Raw genomic sequence first — 17,393 nt, 5'->3', positions numbered from 1 at the left:
AAGAAACTCGTCACGACACTTTGAATTTATAACAGATCTTCACCTGATTTGGCTTGACCTGACCTGTAAATGAATGGTTAATATAAACCATTGAAACCATATGCTTGTTAATGAAAAGTATTTTAATTGTCTTGTCTCCTGACATTTAGCCTTTAACAAGCGCTAAGATCAGTGCATATTAAGGGATAAAGCAATGTACCTAATTAAACCTCCAAGTTGAACATTATAACTAATTTAGCCTGGAAAATGTTTGTTGTCTTCTGAATTCATGAACCTGTTTTATTGCTGTTGCTTACAGAAGATAATAGAGCGCACCACTCTGGCAAATACGAAAAACAAATGTATGTTCTTGTCAAATTACAGCCTGTAAAGGACAAGCGTTCTGCTATGATGGCATTTCACTTAAGAACATTATGTTACTCTGCACTGCTAAGATGTTTTTCCCTTTTTTTTTGTTGTTTTCAGCCTTCTTACCCACACTTACAGGTGTACACTCTAGACTCACTCAATGACTTGCCATTATAAAAGCAACAGAAGTCGTCGCCGACTGTCCTTGTAATCTATCAAGTTATGAGGTAAATGACTTTTGGACATAAAAGAACAAAAAGCAGCTTCAAGACATGTTTAAACTTCTTATTCAACTCTAAGTGTTACATGTAAATGTAAAATTTTTATCTAAATGTTGAACTTAAAACTAAATGATAAATCAATATCTCAATGTTAAATCTAGACCTCAATTTCAAATTAGAATCTAAACATCCACAGCCAAATACTAAGTCTAAATTTGAATTTTACATGTATACTTTAATCTTAATGTTGAATCCAAAATGTTATAAAGATGTACAAATTAACCACGCCCCTTGAAGTGACCTCAATACTTGTGGCCAATCTCACAAGAAGGTTTGGCAAGACCGAGTCAAAATGACACATTTTCTGAATTTCTGCACCAGAAGCTGTATGGGGCTTTTGATTTCAAAGCAAAGTCTGGCATTAGTGAGTTTAAACACACCAAAATGACCAGAGAGAACAATATATTCAAAAACAATACAAGAAACTTTTTAAATCCAACTCTGAGAATGCAGCAAAACATTTAAATCTGTAAAGCTTTTCCTTTAAACTTATAGAGAAAAAACCCGAATGACAAAGAGAAATGTTACTCAAACAAGAGCTGCCATCTCTAATAATAATATCATAATAGCTGTGGCTACTGTTTGTGCTGTTATTATGCCATCGTTTAATTAGCTTAGCATTGTTGTTGGTCATTTTGAAGTTTCTGTGTTGAAGTCACTGACAAGCATGCATAAATTCAAGGGAAATATTAAAATAGACTCTCTTGTAGTTTGCAAAGGAAAGAGAAAAAGCTGCTCCTATATGGAATAGACATGTCATATATAAATAATCTGGAAATGAACTGATGTAGAGTCGTAGCAAGAGTACTGATCTTTGAATAAAGGAAAGCACACATGGAGTGAAGCAAGTCTTTGCCACAACAGCCTTTCAGGATCATTGAGCTTCTTATTAGGCATGCCATAGCAAAAGATGCATCCTAATTTTCTCAAAATTAAATCAAGTGCCAGTGGTTTAAAAAACAAAACACAAACAAGCAAAGCTTATGATCCACTGTTTTAGGCTCACAGCGACGCCCCATCTGGGCAAACAAATAAAACCAGATGATGGACGGGGCTGAAGCTCCCTTCTCCGGGGAATACCATTGAAGGTGGTGTTCTGTCTGGCAGTGGCTTTTAATAAAATACACTTTAGTCAGTCACACATATGCCAGATATTCTTCAGTGAGAGCACTTCAAAAGTGCGGGCGTGGATCAGCGACTCCACAACAAAAGAATTATCTTTAAAGGGCAATAAAGGAATCCTGATTCATAACAGATCCAACAACATAACAAGAGAGCGGAAATGTGTGAGAGAATCGTTTTAATGTCTTAATGAAGATAAAGTGAACACAGCTGGTTGATTCTGGTAGGTTTTGTAAACATATGTCATTATCTAACACGAAAGCAAAATAAAAAAAATAAAAAAAGTGGCACAGACAGGCTAATTCATCTGCAACGAGAGCAGACAGATTGCACAAGTCCGACTTCTGTCTTCGGTAAAGTAGAAGACTCGCCGTTTCAGTCACCAGCTGAGGAAATGTAATGAGTTCACACGAATAGCAAAGTCAGCTCGCACGCCTACCCACATCAGAGCTGTGTATTCTCAAGGAAAGTCAGAGGGAGGAATAAAATCATGTTAAAAACACTTAAACTTTACTCAAAGCCATTTCTGTCTTACATGCTTTTATGTTTTACACAGCATCTCCAATCTCCATCTCATTATGTCCACAAGGTTGATGAGATTCATCTTGTTTGAAATCTAGGACGATAATCAGTTAGAGGCTGCACAATGTTTGAGACGGGAGGGGAAATTTGCAATCTTCAACATACAGCCAGAGGTCCAGTGGATCAAAGCTTATTCATGAGTCCTGACCCAAATCTGACTGAGTCTTAGGAAAAATAGCTAGAGCCCTTCCAAAAAAGAAGAGTGTCAGTCTGGAGATGATAAAGCTGGTGGAGATAATAGACTTCAGAACAAATTTTAGCATTGTTGGTTTCTCCAAGTATTAATTTGTGAGGGTGGAATACAAGTGAAAACCACTTTTCACTCCTTCATATGTAAAGAAAGGGAAAAACATTTAATTTCCTTATGTTTCAGTTTCATGAGCTACTTTGTGTTGGTTTACTTCATTCAAACCCAATTAAACTCACTGGAATCTGACAAAAAAATGCAAAAGTCCATGGTGAATGAACGCTTTCCTTTTGCAGCAGGTTGAGAATGTAGCCAAGCCGATTGATTCTCATCTCTGGTCACTGAGATTTATCTCATTGAGCTAGATTTCTGAGGTAGAATTTCTACTGCGCCAATCAGCAAACAGAAGTAGAAGCTGTGAACATTGATTTTCTGTGTTGTTTGAGGATCGCAATCTGCCTGTAGTTCAGAAGTAGCGGAGGAAGTGAATGAAGTCATTCAATCCATATTGGTCAAGTCAAGGTTTTAGCCCATTTCAGTGACAAGGCAGTTTGAATTGCTTTAAATCATAAAAACCGTGCTTCCAGATATTGAATTAACTTAAATAGTCATCTCATTCGACACAGCACTTGGTTGTTTGCAGTGCAATCAATTTCTGGTAAGCTTCATAGCATCAAACCATCATGTTGCATTCATCATGGACAAACATTGGAGATTTGGTGAAATTTAAACCTCAACAGAGTCCACACTTCCAGGAAGCAATTGATTTTCAATAGCCGAAGGACCAACAACGAGCTGGTTTGAAACACACCTTAGTCCAAAGTCAAAATACTCATAACTTCAAAGTCAAACTTTTGAGGTTTTACTTTATCTGAACAGATCCCACAAAAACATTTCTTACAATCTTTGTCTAGGTTTACACAAGCACCAATTCTTTCTTGGACATTAGGAATCTTGAATGTTTCTACAGATCTGCTTCACATAGTGAAGGAAAAAGGAAAAAAAAATCTAACTGGTTTATAATGTGAAACTCGTCAATCATTTGAACCTTTGTCTTTGACGCATCTTACCGCAATCAGTCACATCACACAGGTCTTATTTCCACATACCCTAAAGAGCCAACCTGAAACTATATTTTATTTAACAGAAACGGCAATGCAGGTAATGGCATTGTAAAGTGTTCTTTAAGTGTGGTAATTATAACAGAGTCAGTCATCATCGCTACTGTATAATAATGCCTCTTTAAGGCAATCATTTCCCTGACACTCTTGACTTCCTTTGGGTCTGCAGATATGCAGAAACTGATGTTCGCCATCTCAACGCTTCAACAGACTCAAATAACAGCCTCTTCCTTAGAAGCCAAAGCAAGCACATGAAACGACACTGGCTATCATTGCACCTTTTAAATAGCCAAATAATAACTAAATCCGCAGGGGAAAGCACATACTAAAGCAAATGTGATGATATGAAAGGCTCCATTAGTCTTTATTAAATGTGTTTTAATATCGAAACAGATTGCGACTGGTGACACATGTGGTGTTTGGGTCCGCCTAATTAGTTTTCTAATGATGTTTATAATCGATTCACCGTAGGCTCACTAGGTCTAAATCAGCACATAAATGTGAATCAGCCATGTCAACCAAGACTCAAGTGGTATGCATGCATATAGAAAAATGTGGAAAGAAATCTCTGAATTGCATCATAAAGTACTAAGAAAGCCATACAATCTACTATGAGTCAGTCGTTTTATTTTCTGTGCAGTTTAAAAATTCATGCGAATCTTTAAACTTGTCAGTTTTCCACTGACAACACCTCACAGTTGGACAACTAACCTGTCAGGCTAACATGTCACCAGGTGGCAGGAAACACGGAGCAAGGATTTGAGTCTTCATTAATGATGCATGGTGTGTCAGGATGTAGTCTGCAGACACTGTTCAAAAATGGTCAAGTTTATGATTGCCAAGTGCCAACATTTCTATCTCCTAATGGAATTGACAGCCACTGTGCACATTGTTATTTACTTACCCCTCAGTGGGTACATGACAAAAACAAGACTCAACTTCAACTTCTGCCATAAAGACTTGAAACTCAACTTGGGCTTCTGGTCTAAGGATGAATTTTTGAGAGTGGAAGGAAGCCTGCATTTGAGTTACAGACTGAAGTTCCTGTGCATGTTTTACTGTGAAAGGATGAACTCAATTATTAGTCAGTGACATTGGTGGATAATGAGAGGTTAATGGCTAGCGAGCTGCAACTTTGCATATAGCTTAAAAGCTAAAAGGTCTAAACCCTTTTCAGTGCAATTCACCATGAAGAAGTGGACAAACTGTAGACAGAGATAAGCAGTTTTTAACTTGGTCATTAAGAAGAAAAATACAATTTCTTTGGAAATTCAACTTTAACAGGTTTTAATTTCTTTATATTATCTTTACTACACCAAAAATATTTATTTACGTTTCTAATAAGATAAATATTACACTATTTTTAAAGTGTTGTAAAGCAACCTTTAGCATCTCTTTGCATGCTGAAGTAAAAGATTTAAATATAACAATTTAAGAAAAGGAATATAGGAATATATTTAAAGATCCTTATTAAATGTCCATGTGGTAATTTAGACTTAAGGACATTTAGTCCAGCTTTGGAATCCTAACCTACAGTATTTAACCTTGATGTTGGGGATTTTATGAGGATAGACTTAGGGTGCAAGACTTCAGACATGACTTGGACTCGCCCCTCCAAGACTTAAGACTGGATTTGTTTTGGAAAAAATGACTTGTGAACATCTCTGTCTGGTGCTAGACTCTGTTCTTACTTTGGTTTATTAAAGAACACGGATGGTTTTCCACAATAAAGTCAACTCTGCGCCACCTCACTGCGTCTCCGTAAACCTCTCACCCAGTAAATATTTCATCCTGCCTCTGAGTTTTGTCAAAAAATGTACTTAATGGAGACAGTTTAGCTTCTCATTTCATATTATTTATCTCACTATTGCTCTAAACAGATGCTCTAATATCACAATTTCACTTCATCAATGTTGATTTTTGTGTTTGTGCTTCACAATCCTGATCAATATTGGAATCTGTGGAAAGCCATTTCTGACATAAGTGTGCTTTTTCACCATGACATCATGCCCAACAACCATAGTTAAAAGCGCCCCCTGGCGTTTATCTAACACCACTACAAGCTTAATCAAAGCCAGCAGGGTTTAATGAGCCTCACAAGGAGTTATTTAAACACCTGGTAATGCTGTTTATGACAAACATCTGGCTTACGTTAAGTAACTCAGCTTTCAGATTGTTACACCTATTGCATCACGACTGCTTTCAATACTACAGTAAAGCTTGGCTCTTTCAAAAGAAAATCTAAACAAATGTGAAGTAGAAGAGCATAAGTTTTGCACCAAAGCCTAAAATCAAATTAATTATCATATATTACATATACATATTTACATGTATAAATTAACATGTATAAAAACTTCAAATAAAACTTCTATACTTATAACAATAAAGAAAATGCACATATATAATTTTGTAGACACAAATATAAAATTGTTCATTAAAACTTTTTACATTTATAACCTGAACCGTCTCTATGACTTGTTGAATACGTCCCAATCTCAATGTTGCAGCTGTCATAACTCCACAGTGAAGTGTACAATAATATGTCTTACTTGCTTTGGAGTAGTTGAATCTTCCTTCTTGTTCCCTTACACATTTTCCCTTATAGTGTGTATCAGAGTGTGACCTTCCTTTTGCTCCCTGTGTGTTCCTGCAGGCATGGCTTCCTGAACCCTGGTACTCTGCATGGTTCAGCTGTTCCTCATTAACTCATCACCATGAAGTTTATCCACACTGTGACTCATTAACTCCTCATCCGACTGTGGCACTTGCCAGATGGGTAACATTCAATCCAGCTGAAAAATTTTAGTTTTTTTTCTGAAGTTAGTTTTTCCTTAATCCGCTTTGTTCACCGCTTTTCTCTTTGTTACTGCTCTTTCTGCCACTTGCTGACTGACCAACCTGTTCTGCAAACCTGTCAGAGTTCCTGGAATCACTTACAGCTGTCATTGGGATAACAGTTGGGCTGATGAATAACATTTACCACTTGTTTCTGCTCATGTCTGCTTTTCGGATTCAATTTCAGGTTGTAAGAATTCTAGGGTCTGCTGGTTAAAACCTGCACTTGTAATATTTCCCACCTATTTACAGCAAATATTACCTCCAACAATCAAGACGGCCCCCATATTTTTGTTGTTGTTAGTGCTCTCGCCCACACCAAACATAAACACCCAAAGGTGTTCTTCGTGTCACAGTTTTGTCACCTGTTTTATGAAGCTCTCTTTCAGAATTAAATGACCAGAATTTGAAATATTTCTTTCTTCCAAGCTTTCTTGCTGTGAGTGATCATTATGTGGTTTATGTTATTAGCAGAACAATGTGTGCACAAGGTAGCAGTTGCTGTAAAAAAGTTTTGGTATAATTTTAAAAACAAAATCAAATGATTTGAAGTTTTTTATTTATTTATTTAGTATCTTACATGTTGACTTCCTGAAGGCGGAGTTTCAGAAAGAGCAGGAGCTTTTAAAGAGACAGAAGTCCAATTTCAAGGCATTAAATCAGGGAGTCAAATTTCTTTTAAGTCATATTCGATGTATATATGGCATTTTCATGCTAGCTGAAACAGCTGAAACTAAGCTATATATAATGATACTATGTGCCTGGAAAATACATAATATTGTCTCTTTAAATTATGACACTATATACCACATATGTTTCTGTCATTTTCTATATAAGTTTTAACTGCTCTGTTATTAACTTTAAGCAGCAGCCTCTGAGTGTATTCTGTGGACCAGGAGTGTTTCTGCTTCAACACCCCTTGATCACATAATCAGGTCATTAGCAGAACTCAGCAGAACTTTACTGCATGCTGAGAAGGTACCGTAGAAGTTGCAGGTCCCACGGCCTTCAAAATTGGAGTTCGATATCCCCGACCTAGACAATACAGACACCTAACATTTCCACATCCCTCAAAGTCAATGACAGACAGAAGTAAAGACTCAACAGAACAAAGCAGAACAACCTCGGTTGAGTCTGTTCAAGTGGGTCTCCTGAAGACCCAGTCCTCATTTAAAATTAGCATCAATGAACAGTCGACACGTCTCTGAAGAAAGAGCATAATTTTAAACAGCTTCCTTTGTACTTCCCCAGACTTCATTTTAAACACTTCACTGACACTGAGAGTAGCTGACGCTGAGTCGTCTTTCCTCAACTTGCACACCTTACAGGCACCTGAACAATGGAGCAAGTGAAGCAAGTAGAAAACTTTTTCTTCTGCTCCCCTGTTATTTGACCCAGTAAAGTCTGATCACTCCCCGCAGTCACAAAAATGTCTCAAGTTACTGGTGCTTTTGATTCTCAATGCATATCTTTTTAACTATAAAATATATTCACATACCCCAAACCTTCAAAGCTACCGAGACGCCAGACTGATGTAACCAGCTGGTGGATGGAAGAATTCTCACAAAACCTTTTGACAGAATTATGTTTTCTAATCTCTCCTCATCCGTTAGTCTAAAGACTTTTCTCTTGCAACTCTTTGAGACGCAAGAGAATAAGCATTAGTCTTTGGACCTACCTCACCGTATCTAACTCTCCCAGCTATTCTGGGGTAATGATTCTGAGCTAATCTCAAGTTAAGAGTCAATAAATCAATCTACAAGCAAATCCAGCAAGTTTGATAGTATTCATGCCCTCTGCAGGTAAACTCGAATAGCAGAAGTGGACAAATTGAAGAGAAATATCAACATTGCTGCCTGAGCAAATTTCTGCATGAAACACAGCAACAAACTTCTGAACAATCATACAACACTTTGAACTGAGCTTGGTCAAAATAGTTAGACCAAAGCCTGGTGTCAAGTCTGGTGTCAAGTCTGCCTTTCTGAGAAACAAAATGATGTAATTTACGTCAAGAGAGCCAATTTCAGCACTTCAGATGAAATATGTGGGGACCTTTACATTGTGACCAACTCTTGAGGAAACAGAATAAAAACCTGAGTAACATCATTTTCTCATTTTCTTTAATGTAGTTCTTCGCCTGAACACCTCTGTTCTCCACATTGCTTGAACTTTTTACGTTCAACCGTATATCAGTTCCCTAACTCCAGGAACTAGATGGGCGTGATGAATGATGTGATCAAGGATCCTTCAACAAAAGAAAAACATGTCAAGGGAAGCAATCCCCTGTTCGTATAGATGACTCTCTAGAACTTGCTGTGGGATGAGTGGGTGAGATGTTGCTGCTCTTCCCGACTTGCCATGTCACCAGGAAGTGTGAGTGACAACCCAGATAAATTATCCATGGTGTGCGATTGGTAGAGCCTGTTTTAGATATGGTCCCTTATAGAATGTGAACAAAGATGGCAGGTTTAAATTCCAGCCAAGACTACTGGAATATTAACACTCGACCCAGGTGGTGCTGCACCAGTATAAGCAGCTCATAATTTTTATATGTGTGTGTGCATGCGTGTGTGCATGTGTGTGTGTGCGTGCGTGCAGGTGTGTGTGTGAGGAATTCAGAGGGTGACTCATAAAAGAGCAGAGTGTGTTTGGTGGGAAAGCAGTAAAAGGTTACCTATATGTGGAGGAGGAAATGTAATCCATGGAGAGCTCCACATTACACTGACAAAGGAGATCAAAACCATTTACATGTCTGTGGATAAAGCAGAGTGTTATGGAAATTTAACCTGTAAAATTAGATCATTTTTTTCAAATGTGTTTTTGAGGGTTGAAACTAATTAACATGCAGTTAAACAAGGAAGTACAGAGGCTTTTAATGGAGTCAACCAGTTTTTTTTGTTGTTTTTTTTGCAATGTATCGTAATAAATCACATCCTGTCCAACCTTTATTTTTAAACATCCTATATTGTATTTTACTTGTTATTTTGTTCTGTATTTATTTCATTTGATTTTTGGCTAAGCTGCATAGCGTTTTATGAATATTTTGTGATTTTAAATGTGCTATACCCATAAATTTGGCATGCAACATTCTGTGTGGTTCAACGGTATCGGTCAGGAGAAGGATGCGAAAATATTCTCCAGCATAATCATGATCTGGGCTTGCTATTCTTCAGAAGCAACAGGGCGTTTTGTAAAAGCAGATGGAAATGATAAACATTTCCAAGTTGGGTTAGGCCCAAAATAATCACGTTTTTCCAAGATAGCACAAGATGATGAAGGACTTAATTGTTTTACTTTACGGTAAACCCAAGCATCGAATATCACGCTTTGTACTAGAAAATCATTGGCTCGATTCCTGATGCTGTACGTCTTCCCCTTCTCTCCAAAAAAAGCTACTGTTGCCACAAAACCCTAAAATAAAACTACAGAAATGCACTAGAATAACCACAGTCTGAACTAGGTCTAGTAGAAAATCAATAGGGTAACCTGAAAAGGACTGAAGGTAAAATTTTTCCACCAAATCTGATAGCATTTTTTTGCAAAGCAGAGTTAGCAGACAGTGCCATCTTAAGATCTGAGATGCTGATACATCCCCATCGAGTATCACAGTGTGTGGACTTGGTGGGCCCAAATTCAAACAGTACACTAAAGGATCCATTAACCAAAGGAAACTGACACTAAATAAAGAGTCCAAACCAAAATATGCAAAGAACAAAGCAAAAAAAAAATGACATTTTATGGAACACCCTAAATGAAAACAATAGACAACTCTAAAGAATCCAAATTTATACAAAAGAGATGCTCAAAAACAGAAACACCCACAGCCTAATGGCACCAACTTCATCAACTTCTTTACTGCAATGAGCAATACCCCTCAAGTCTGTTGTGAAATCTTAAGAGGCAATCAAGAATGTGCATGAGCAACACTAGTTTAAATATTTATGTGTGCTAATACCCCTTCTGAGCAAGAATTTTCCGGAGGCAGAGTTAATCAAATTGGTCGAACGGATATGGAAATATCTGTCGCATGTGCGGCAGGGAGGGGGACACTGGTGTGATGCGCACCATTCATGGTGCACTCAGTGTGGGCAGGGGCACCAACAAGCTGAAATTGTCTCAATTCATCAGTTCTGCAGTCTACTTAGCAAAGCTGTTCCTCCGATAATGTGCTAGAGGACTGCCAGATGAGCACAAGCCAGTGTGGACACACATCTACTGACTGTAAGTGTGAAGAACTACACACGGGGAAAAAAAACATGCACACAACAATTTCACTTTCTCAGTCTCAATAGTCACAAACACACACACCTCTAGAGCCTAAACACTTCCTCTCTGACCTGTTTCAATACAACAGCGTCCATTTGCTACTGCAACACCTTCAAATCCTTTGCCTTTTCACCAATTTACCCTCATCAATGTAGATTTTTGACTATTTTCAGTCAACATCGCAACCAGAACCCAGCCTGGATTAGTTCAGTGTGTTTTTTTTTTTCATTAACACCTCAGAGTGAGTCCATAACATAACACCCACCATATGTGTCCGGCGCGAAGGAACCAAAGCTTCGTCGGAATCACTGCATGAAGAGCAGAGTGAAATGAGAAAAACTGAAATGCTAATGACTAAAACAAGGCAAAATGTGACTCACTGAACAATATGGGTGAGGGTTTGACTATTAATCATGAGTTTGAATAAGAAACTACACACCGTTCTCCTTTCTGGTAGAAATTACTTTGAGCATCAATTATTAGTAATTTAGTCTCAGAAATCAGTGGGGGTGAACTCCTGTAGTAGCCTTTAGCTGTGCTGTCAGGTAATTGATCTTTAAAAGGGTGCTTTCTGAGAGCTTTGAGAGCACTGAGTAACTTTAAAAACATGCTTTGCCCGCAACAGCATTAAGGCAAATTAGCACAATTTTGATGAGGAAACACTTTTTGTACCGTCGTGGTCCAGATTGCACTTTGTTCTTTCAGTTCTGTTTGTATATCTTGAATTCAAACCTGTCTGCCATCTACTTCAAATCAAGATATGCAACCAGATGTTGCCTGGAAATCAACAGCCTTCTGTCTGTTTCCTTTCCTAGGAAATGTGGAATATTTGCCTCCACCTCTTTCTTCTCCTTGTTCCTCTCCACTCATCCTTCTGCTAAGCCTGGCATGGCAGTGCACCAGCAAGTGATGTGGCGACACCACTCCCCAGTATCTGTCCTGGGTAACACTATCCAGTAAGGACTCGACACACACACACACGCACACACACACACACACACACACGCACACACACACACTGTCTTTAATAGTGCCAGTTCTGTGCCCATTCATGCAAACACCGGAACACAACATGACAGTATTTATGCGCAAACACAGACACGCACACACAAATCTCTCATTCTGCTCATCTGATCTAATAGGTCCTTAGCATTTTCCAGTATTTTCCATTGGGTGCTGGCCAGCTACCTGGAACTAACACTGAACCTAAACATAGAGTCTTTTATGCGCTCAGGTGTCTTAAATGTCTCTGTGTTCTCAGGAAACAAAGTGCAGCCTCTACGAGAGACCTTTGATGTTAAGCGAATCATACATCCCTTTTTTTTTTCTCTCTCCTGTTTTGATCAGTGCAGCTGTAGCTTAACAAGTGATGGAACAGAGTTTGGCAACAAGATCCTTTTGTTTGAGATTTAATAAAGTTGGTTGCATTGCTTTAGAGAAACACAATAAATGATCACGTAGCAATACAGGGTGATAAAATTTGTCTAGAAATGATTAAACTACCTGTGATATAAACTGTAACAGCTCTTACATAGCACGTGCAAAGCTACGATACACAATTATGTTTTGAAGAATTTATGTGAGTAATTTATATGACGTTTCGAATAAGTTATTGTGATAAATAATATTGTTTTAAGACCCTTTTCAAGTCGTAATGGCAAAATAAGTTTCTCATAGATTAATAAACTTTCAATTTTAGTCAACGTGTAGCACTGGGTCTGGATGACATTCTAAATATCCAAAATAAATAAACAAAACAATAAATAAAATAAAATGAATTCTGAAGTCTTTGCAAAACAAACATGTCCTTCAAAGAAAAAGTGCTTGATGAGACCAAAGCGCAAGACTGAAGACTTTTGTCATCCAGTTTTTGGCAGAAAGGGAGAGAGCGAGAAAAGAGAAAAACGATAAATTATTGAGTTTGTTTTAATTTGTAATGAACTACAAAATCTATGAGCTACAAAGTTTCTGTTTGTTGAAATACTTCTTGCTATTTAAACTTGGCAATAGTTGGTCATTCAAATGTTGAAATTTAATACATCAGCCAAAATATGACACAAATTTACAAGTGGACAAAATGGGGTTACTCTGTGAAACATGACTCAGAAAAGTTAAAAAAAAAAAACAGAAATATGAAATATGGGGGAGGGGGGAAGAAGAAGATGAATTTTAGACCCAGTCCATCATTCAGAGAGCAATTTATTTTGCAGAAATATAAGTGGGAACAGGCTCAGCTTGATCATTTTAGCAAGGTGATACTCACAGAGTGGCAATTCATTTGCCTTGGTTGATTTTTTCCTCCCCTGTCAGTAGACCAAAACAGCCTGGGGATCATTTGCTGACACACTCATACCATGGATAACTCAATCAGTTTCCTACAGACTCACACCCAAATACCAAACCTGCTTCTGTTACTCAGACACAATCCAACATGTAGACATGTCAGCGCAGTGCGTGTGGGGAAAGCAACACTTTACACACTGGTACGTATAAGTACATGGATGTGCTGTGATTTTTTGCGTACCAAAACAAAAAGAAACGTCAAAGAGTTTGTTGAAAGAAAACAACAAGTCGGTTCTGCACAAAATGCAGACTGTGGCTGGAACCCATTTCCTGCAAATGTGATTAGCGCAACACACGCTATCTCATTTGGGAGATAGAGACATAATGTCAACCGGAGGAGCATTATTCTGCGAGAAAGCAACAACAGCCACTCGTCTGTATCAAAATTCATCCAGCAGGTATAGTCGATCCCTCTATACACCCAAACACATTAGGAAGAAGAAACAAAACACCTTTGTGATGCTCGGTGTGAATCCTGACGCCAAAACAAACAGCAACGATCAAAGGGAACCTTTCTTTTATAAATCATGTGCTTTGTGCTTTGTTGATCACTTATGTGTGAAAGTATTTGTGAGAAGCATGTGTCGATGCCACGCAAGTTTTCGCAACTGTGCAGCTTTACCAAACATCTGTCGGTGTGTTTGGAAATTAGGTGACATTTTATGTTTTACATATGCATTTGCGTGCTGGGGTTCTTTATCAAAGAATGACTGCATCGCATTATGCAGTCAATTAAGAGAGGATTAGTTACATCCTGGGTTTATGAGATTCAGATTTCATTTGCAATATGTAAAGATTAAAACAGTGGACTCATGTAGCATCTTTGCAGCTATAGAAGATTTTTTTTTTCACTGATGCTGGAGCCTGAGATTGTTCGAATGCCCCCGTTTGTCCTGTGCCGCACACACATCCAGTTCATGTTTGCTTTTTGCCACAAAATCACTTAAACACACTTTTAGTTGAAGTAGCTGAATTAATATCCAATTTTTATTTTGATGCTGTGATTTTTGATGTTAGCTCACCGCTCAGGGTGTCATTCTATCATGGGGTGACAAAAGTGTTCTGTGGAGAAAAAATAATAATTTATCAGTTGCACCCAGATGTGTTTCAATAGGGAGTGGTGACCTGCTGGTTTTATCCACTGTGCAGTCATATTGAGAAGACACATTGAGGCTGGACAACAATGCTAAACCTGGCAAGTGATTATCTAAATTTGATTGAGTATTTACAGTTTGAGATTTGGGAGAAGGAAAATAACATTTTGAATGTTAAAAGGTAATAAATATAGAGCAATGGAACCTGGGCCTGGACTCCACATTGATACAGATTCTGTAAAAAAAAAAAAAAGAAAAGAAAAAAATGTCTTGATATGTTTAATAATTTTTCATCCTCATAAATCCAGGGCATCTTTCACATAATATTCACCTCTGACTGGAAATGAAGAGCACTGATGTGATATCAGAGCAAAGCAGACATGATTCAGCACTGAGCTTCTCTATCACCCCCTAGTTTTCAGATTAAATAACTGGTTTTCAGTGAACTGAAATACATTTTTAGAGAAAGTTAAACATCTCAAAGTCCAGGTGTGCAAACACTCACAGCTCTTCCACAAGAATATTTAAAAAAACCAAAGAAAAGCCACACAAACAAATTAATTACTAAAGATTAACGACGAGCAAAGGCCAACAACCATCTTTAAGCAATCCAGATCAAGAAAGCTGAGCCTAAACAACTTTTCCTTTGTCAAATAAAAGTGTCAAACATTCAGCCAGTCTAGCTTTATGAGTAAAGTTTTACATTTTCAGGTCATTTCATTTCTTTTCTGCTAAGTGTCATGTCCCGCTTTAGAACGCGCTGGCGCTTTTTCCTGCAAACTTGCCTGAAGCGTGAGAGATTACTTGTGCATATCTCCCCTACATCCCACTTAAACAAATGGTTTGCTTTGTTAAGTGTGCACAGCTGATCAGAACCGCTCAGTGTGGGAGGCTGCGGTCTGGAGCAGATGTAACGACTTAACCCCTGTGACCTCGGCTGTCCTGCAGGAGCAAATAAAATGTCAGCATCCGGCTTCGCAGCATCTCCTCTGCCAGCTCCACTTCCTTCTCACAGAGCTCTTCTTCCAAAAGAAAGGGCTCGGAATAGGGCGGTCCGATGATGGGAACACAATACCTCAGTGGAAGCCTTTTTCATTGGCACCACTGGTGTAGAGTTATGAAAAGCCTTAAAACAAATCCATCTTTTCATCTAAGCTTCAATGCCACAAAGATCTTGGGATCACCAAGACAATGAGACCAACACTAGAGGCGAATCTTTGCGATAACAGGTTGTTTATGAGTGATAAGTGATGGAAAAAAAAAAAAAAAACATCTTCTGACTTACATCTCAGTGATAAACCATTTGACTGTTATGTAGAAGACCACTTTATATCAAAGTACGGTGGAGGATATGTAATGCTGTGGACTTGTTACTCAGCTAAATGCGCCATTTCCTGCTTCGGAAGGAAGCTTTTCGGGTTTGTGCGAAGGCGACAAAAAAACTTTATGAATGCAGAAACCATGAACGTCAAGCAACAATTCATTCAGAGCGTTGCAAAAACCAGACAAAAACCAGGAGAGGTCAGAAAAGATCTGCAAATTGATTGTGTGAGAGTGGAGAGAGGAAATCAGAGTATTTCACATAAGAAAAAGAAGAAGAAAACAAGTTGTGGTCAGTGGGAGGCTGTTTTCACTCTAAGGGCTTTCCTCCCAGAACCCCTTTGTTTTGAATAAAGTTTAAGCACTGGCCTGTTGATATCTGTCACGTTTGTAGTCTGACTGATTTCCCAGATCTCTTGGAGAAAGTCCAAGTTGTACAAAGATAAGTTAAGCTGTGACCTAATTATATCGAGCGACAGCGAGCACACCAGAGTTTCTGTTTCAGCGTCACTTACTTTCGCTCTGTCTGTGTTGACCTGATTCACAACAAACGTTATCATGACCAACAAGCTCTGATTCAGAAATATAGAGCTCTGTTTACTGTAGCTCAGCTGTGCATGATGGCATGAGCCACCATGTCAAAGGACATTTTATACAACAGGATATCATCAAAAAGCTCTTGTTACAAAAATTGGTATTCAGCAATGTTAAAACTTATTAATTTTCATGGTTGTGGCTTACAGTGGCTAAAAACTCAAAATATATGTATTTTCTCAAAACTTTAGAGCAGTTCAACATAACATCAACATTAGCCTTGAGCCATCATGGATTCTGCATCTCTCTACTCTTCTTTTTTCGACTCTGGGACCTTAATTTCCAATTATTGTGACCATTATTCTGGCGCACTTTTTCTTTCCACTAAACTTTCAAATTGGTACTATTTTATCTGAACAACCAGCTTCTTTAGTAATGCCTTTTGAGGCTTACCATTATTGTGGAGGGCGTTGATGACTGTCTGCAGGACAACTGTGAAGTCCGTGTAAACAAACATTTATTTATTGGAGTTATGTAATATTTTTAATTAATGAACCCCTTTCACTTATTTAATTGAATCACCAAAAATAACCTTTTGACAACATTCTAATTTATTCTTTACTAATGTGTCTGAATTGTACTTGTACAGGTGATGAAGTCGATGTTGCGGGTAAATGAAGCAGCACAGCGGAAAAGACGTGTATTTTCTAAGCAGTTTTTCGACGTTTAAAAGTTAGAAGTTTTAAAAACCATGAATAAAATACGCAGCACTTTTTTTTCTGAATATTTGTAGCTAAAGTTTGTACTCACACAAAAGCGTGGTAGACAAAAGCCCACTCCCTCGGTCGCTCCAGCACATTGTAGAGGTAATTCTGGAGCCGCCGGTACCGCGCGTTCCTGCGGCCGCTCTGCGAGCTGTAGGTCAGCGGCTTCCCCAGCAGACTGAGCCGGGCGCCCTGGTTCCTCTCCGCTGCCGCCGCTGCCGCACCTGCTGCTGGGGGAGACAGCAGCCCGTCCCCGACCCGAGCCGCGTTATTCATCGTCCTCCGTCCAGATTCCACATCTTTTAACGGGTGCTCCTGAGTCCGGTTCCCAGCGGAAGTCTTCAGCCAGATCCCGGTGCCCCCGCTTTCATCGCCGGTGTGACTTCGCGGCATGGCATCACCAGCGCGAGCGTGGAGCGCGCTCAGAGACCGGCTCGCACTCACATGTAGCCAAGTGTGTTTCTCAGTATTCTAACTTCAGCTATGAAATGTAAATCTGATTGAGAGGTTAATAATGAGTTAATTTACTAATGACCTCCCATCCTGTCTCTCTACGCTCATTTGAACACACGCAGACTCCGATTTGGATACTTTGG

The 17,393-nt window shown here is 38.7% G+C and overlaps 1 protein-coding gene across 4 annotated transcripts in view; it reads right to left on the bottom strand.

Moving 5' to 3' along the window:
• The window catches only part of kcnq5a (potassium voltage-gated channel, KQT-like subfamily, member 5a), a 110,789-nt gene extending 93,396 nt beyond the window's left edge, over positions 1-17,393 (bottom strand). For 2 of the 4 annotated variants that reach the window (XM_016671020.1, XM_016671019.1), the window contains exon 1: positions 16,844-17,393. In XM_016671020.1, the coding sequence (XP_016526506.1) occupies positions 16,844-17,190 (347 nt within the window). In that variant the 5' untranslated portion in view covers positions 17,191-17,393. The remainder of the gene's footprint in view (positions 1-16,843) is intronic. The other 2 variants (XM_016671022.1, XM_016671021.1) reach the window with 1 other exon arrangement.

The sequence above is a fragment of the Poecilia formosa genome, unplaced genomic scaffold, assembly GCF_000485575.1.
Source record: "Poecilia formosa unplaced genomic scaffold, Poecilia_formosa-5.1.2 Scaffold40, whole genome shotgun sequence".
NCBI lineage: Eukaryota > Metazoa > Chordata > Actinopteri > Cyprinodontiformes > Poeciliidae > Poecilia > Poecilia formosa.
The sequence above is the reverse complement of the archived record's forward strand: the minus strand, read 5'-3'. Positions and strand labels throughout refer to the sequence as shown.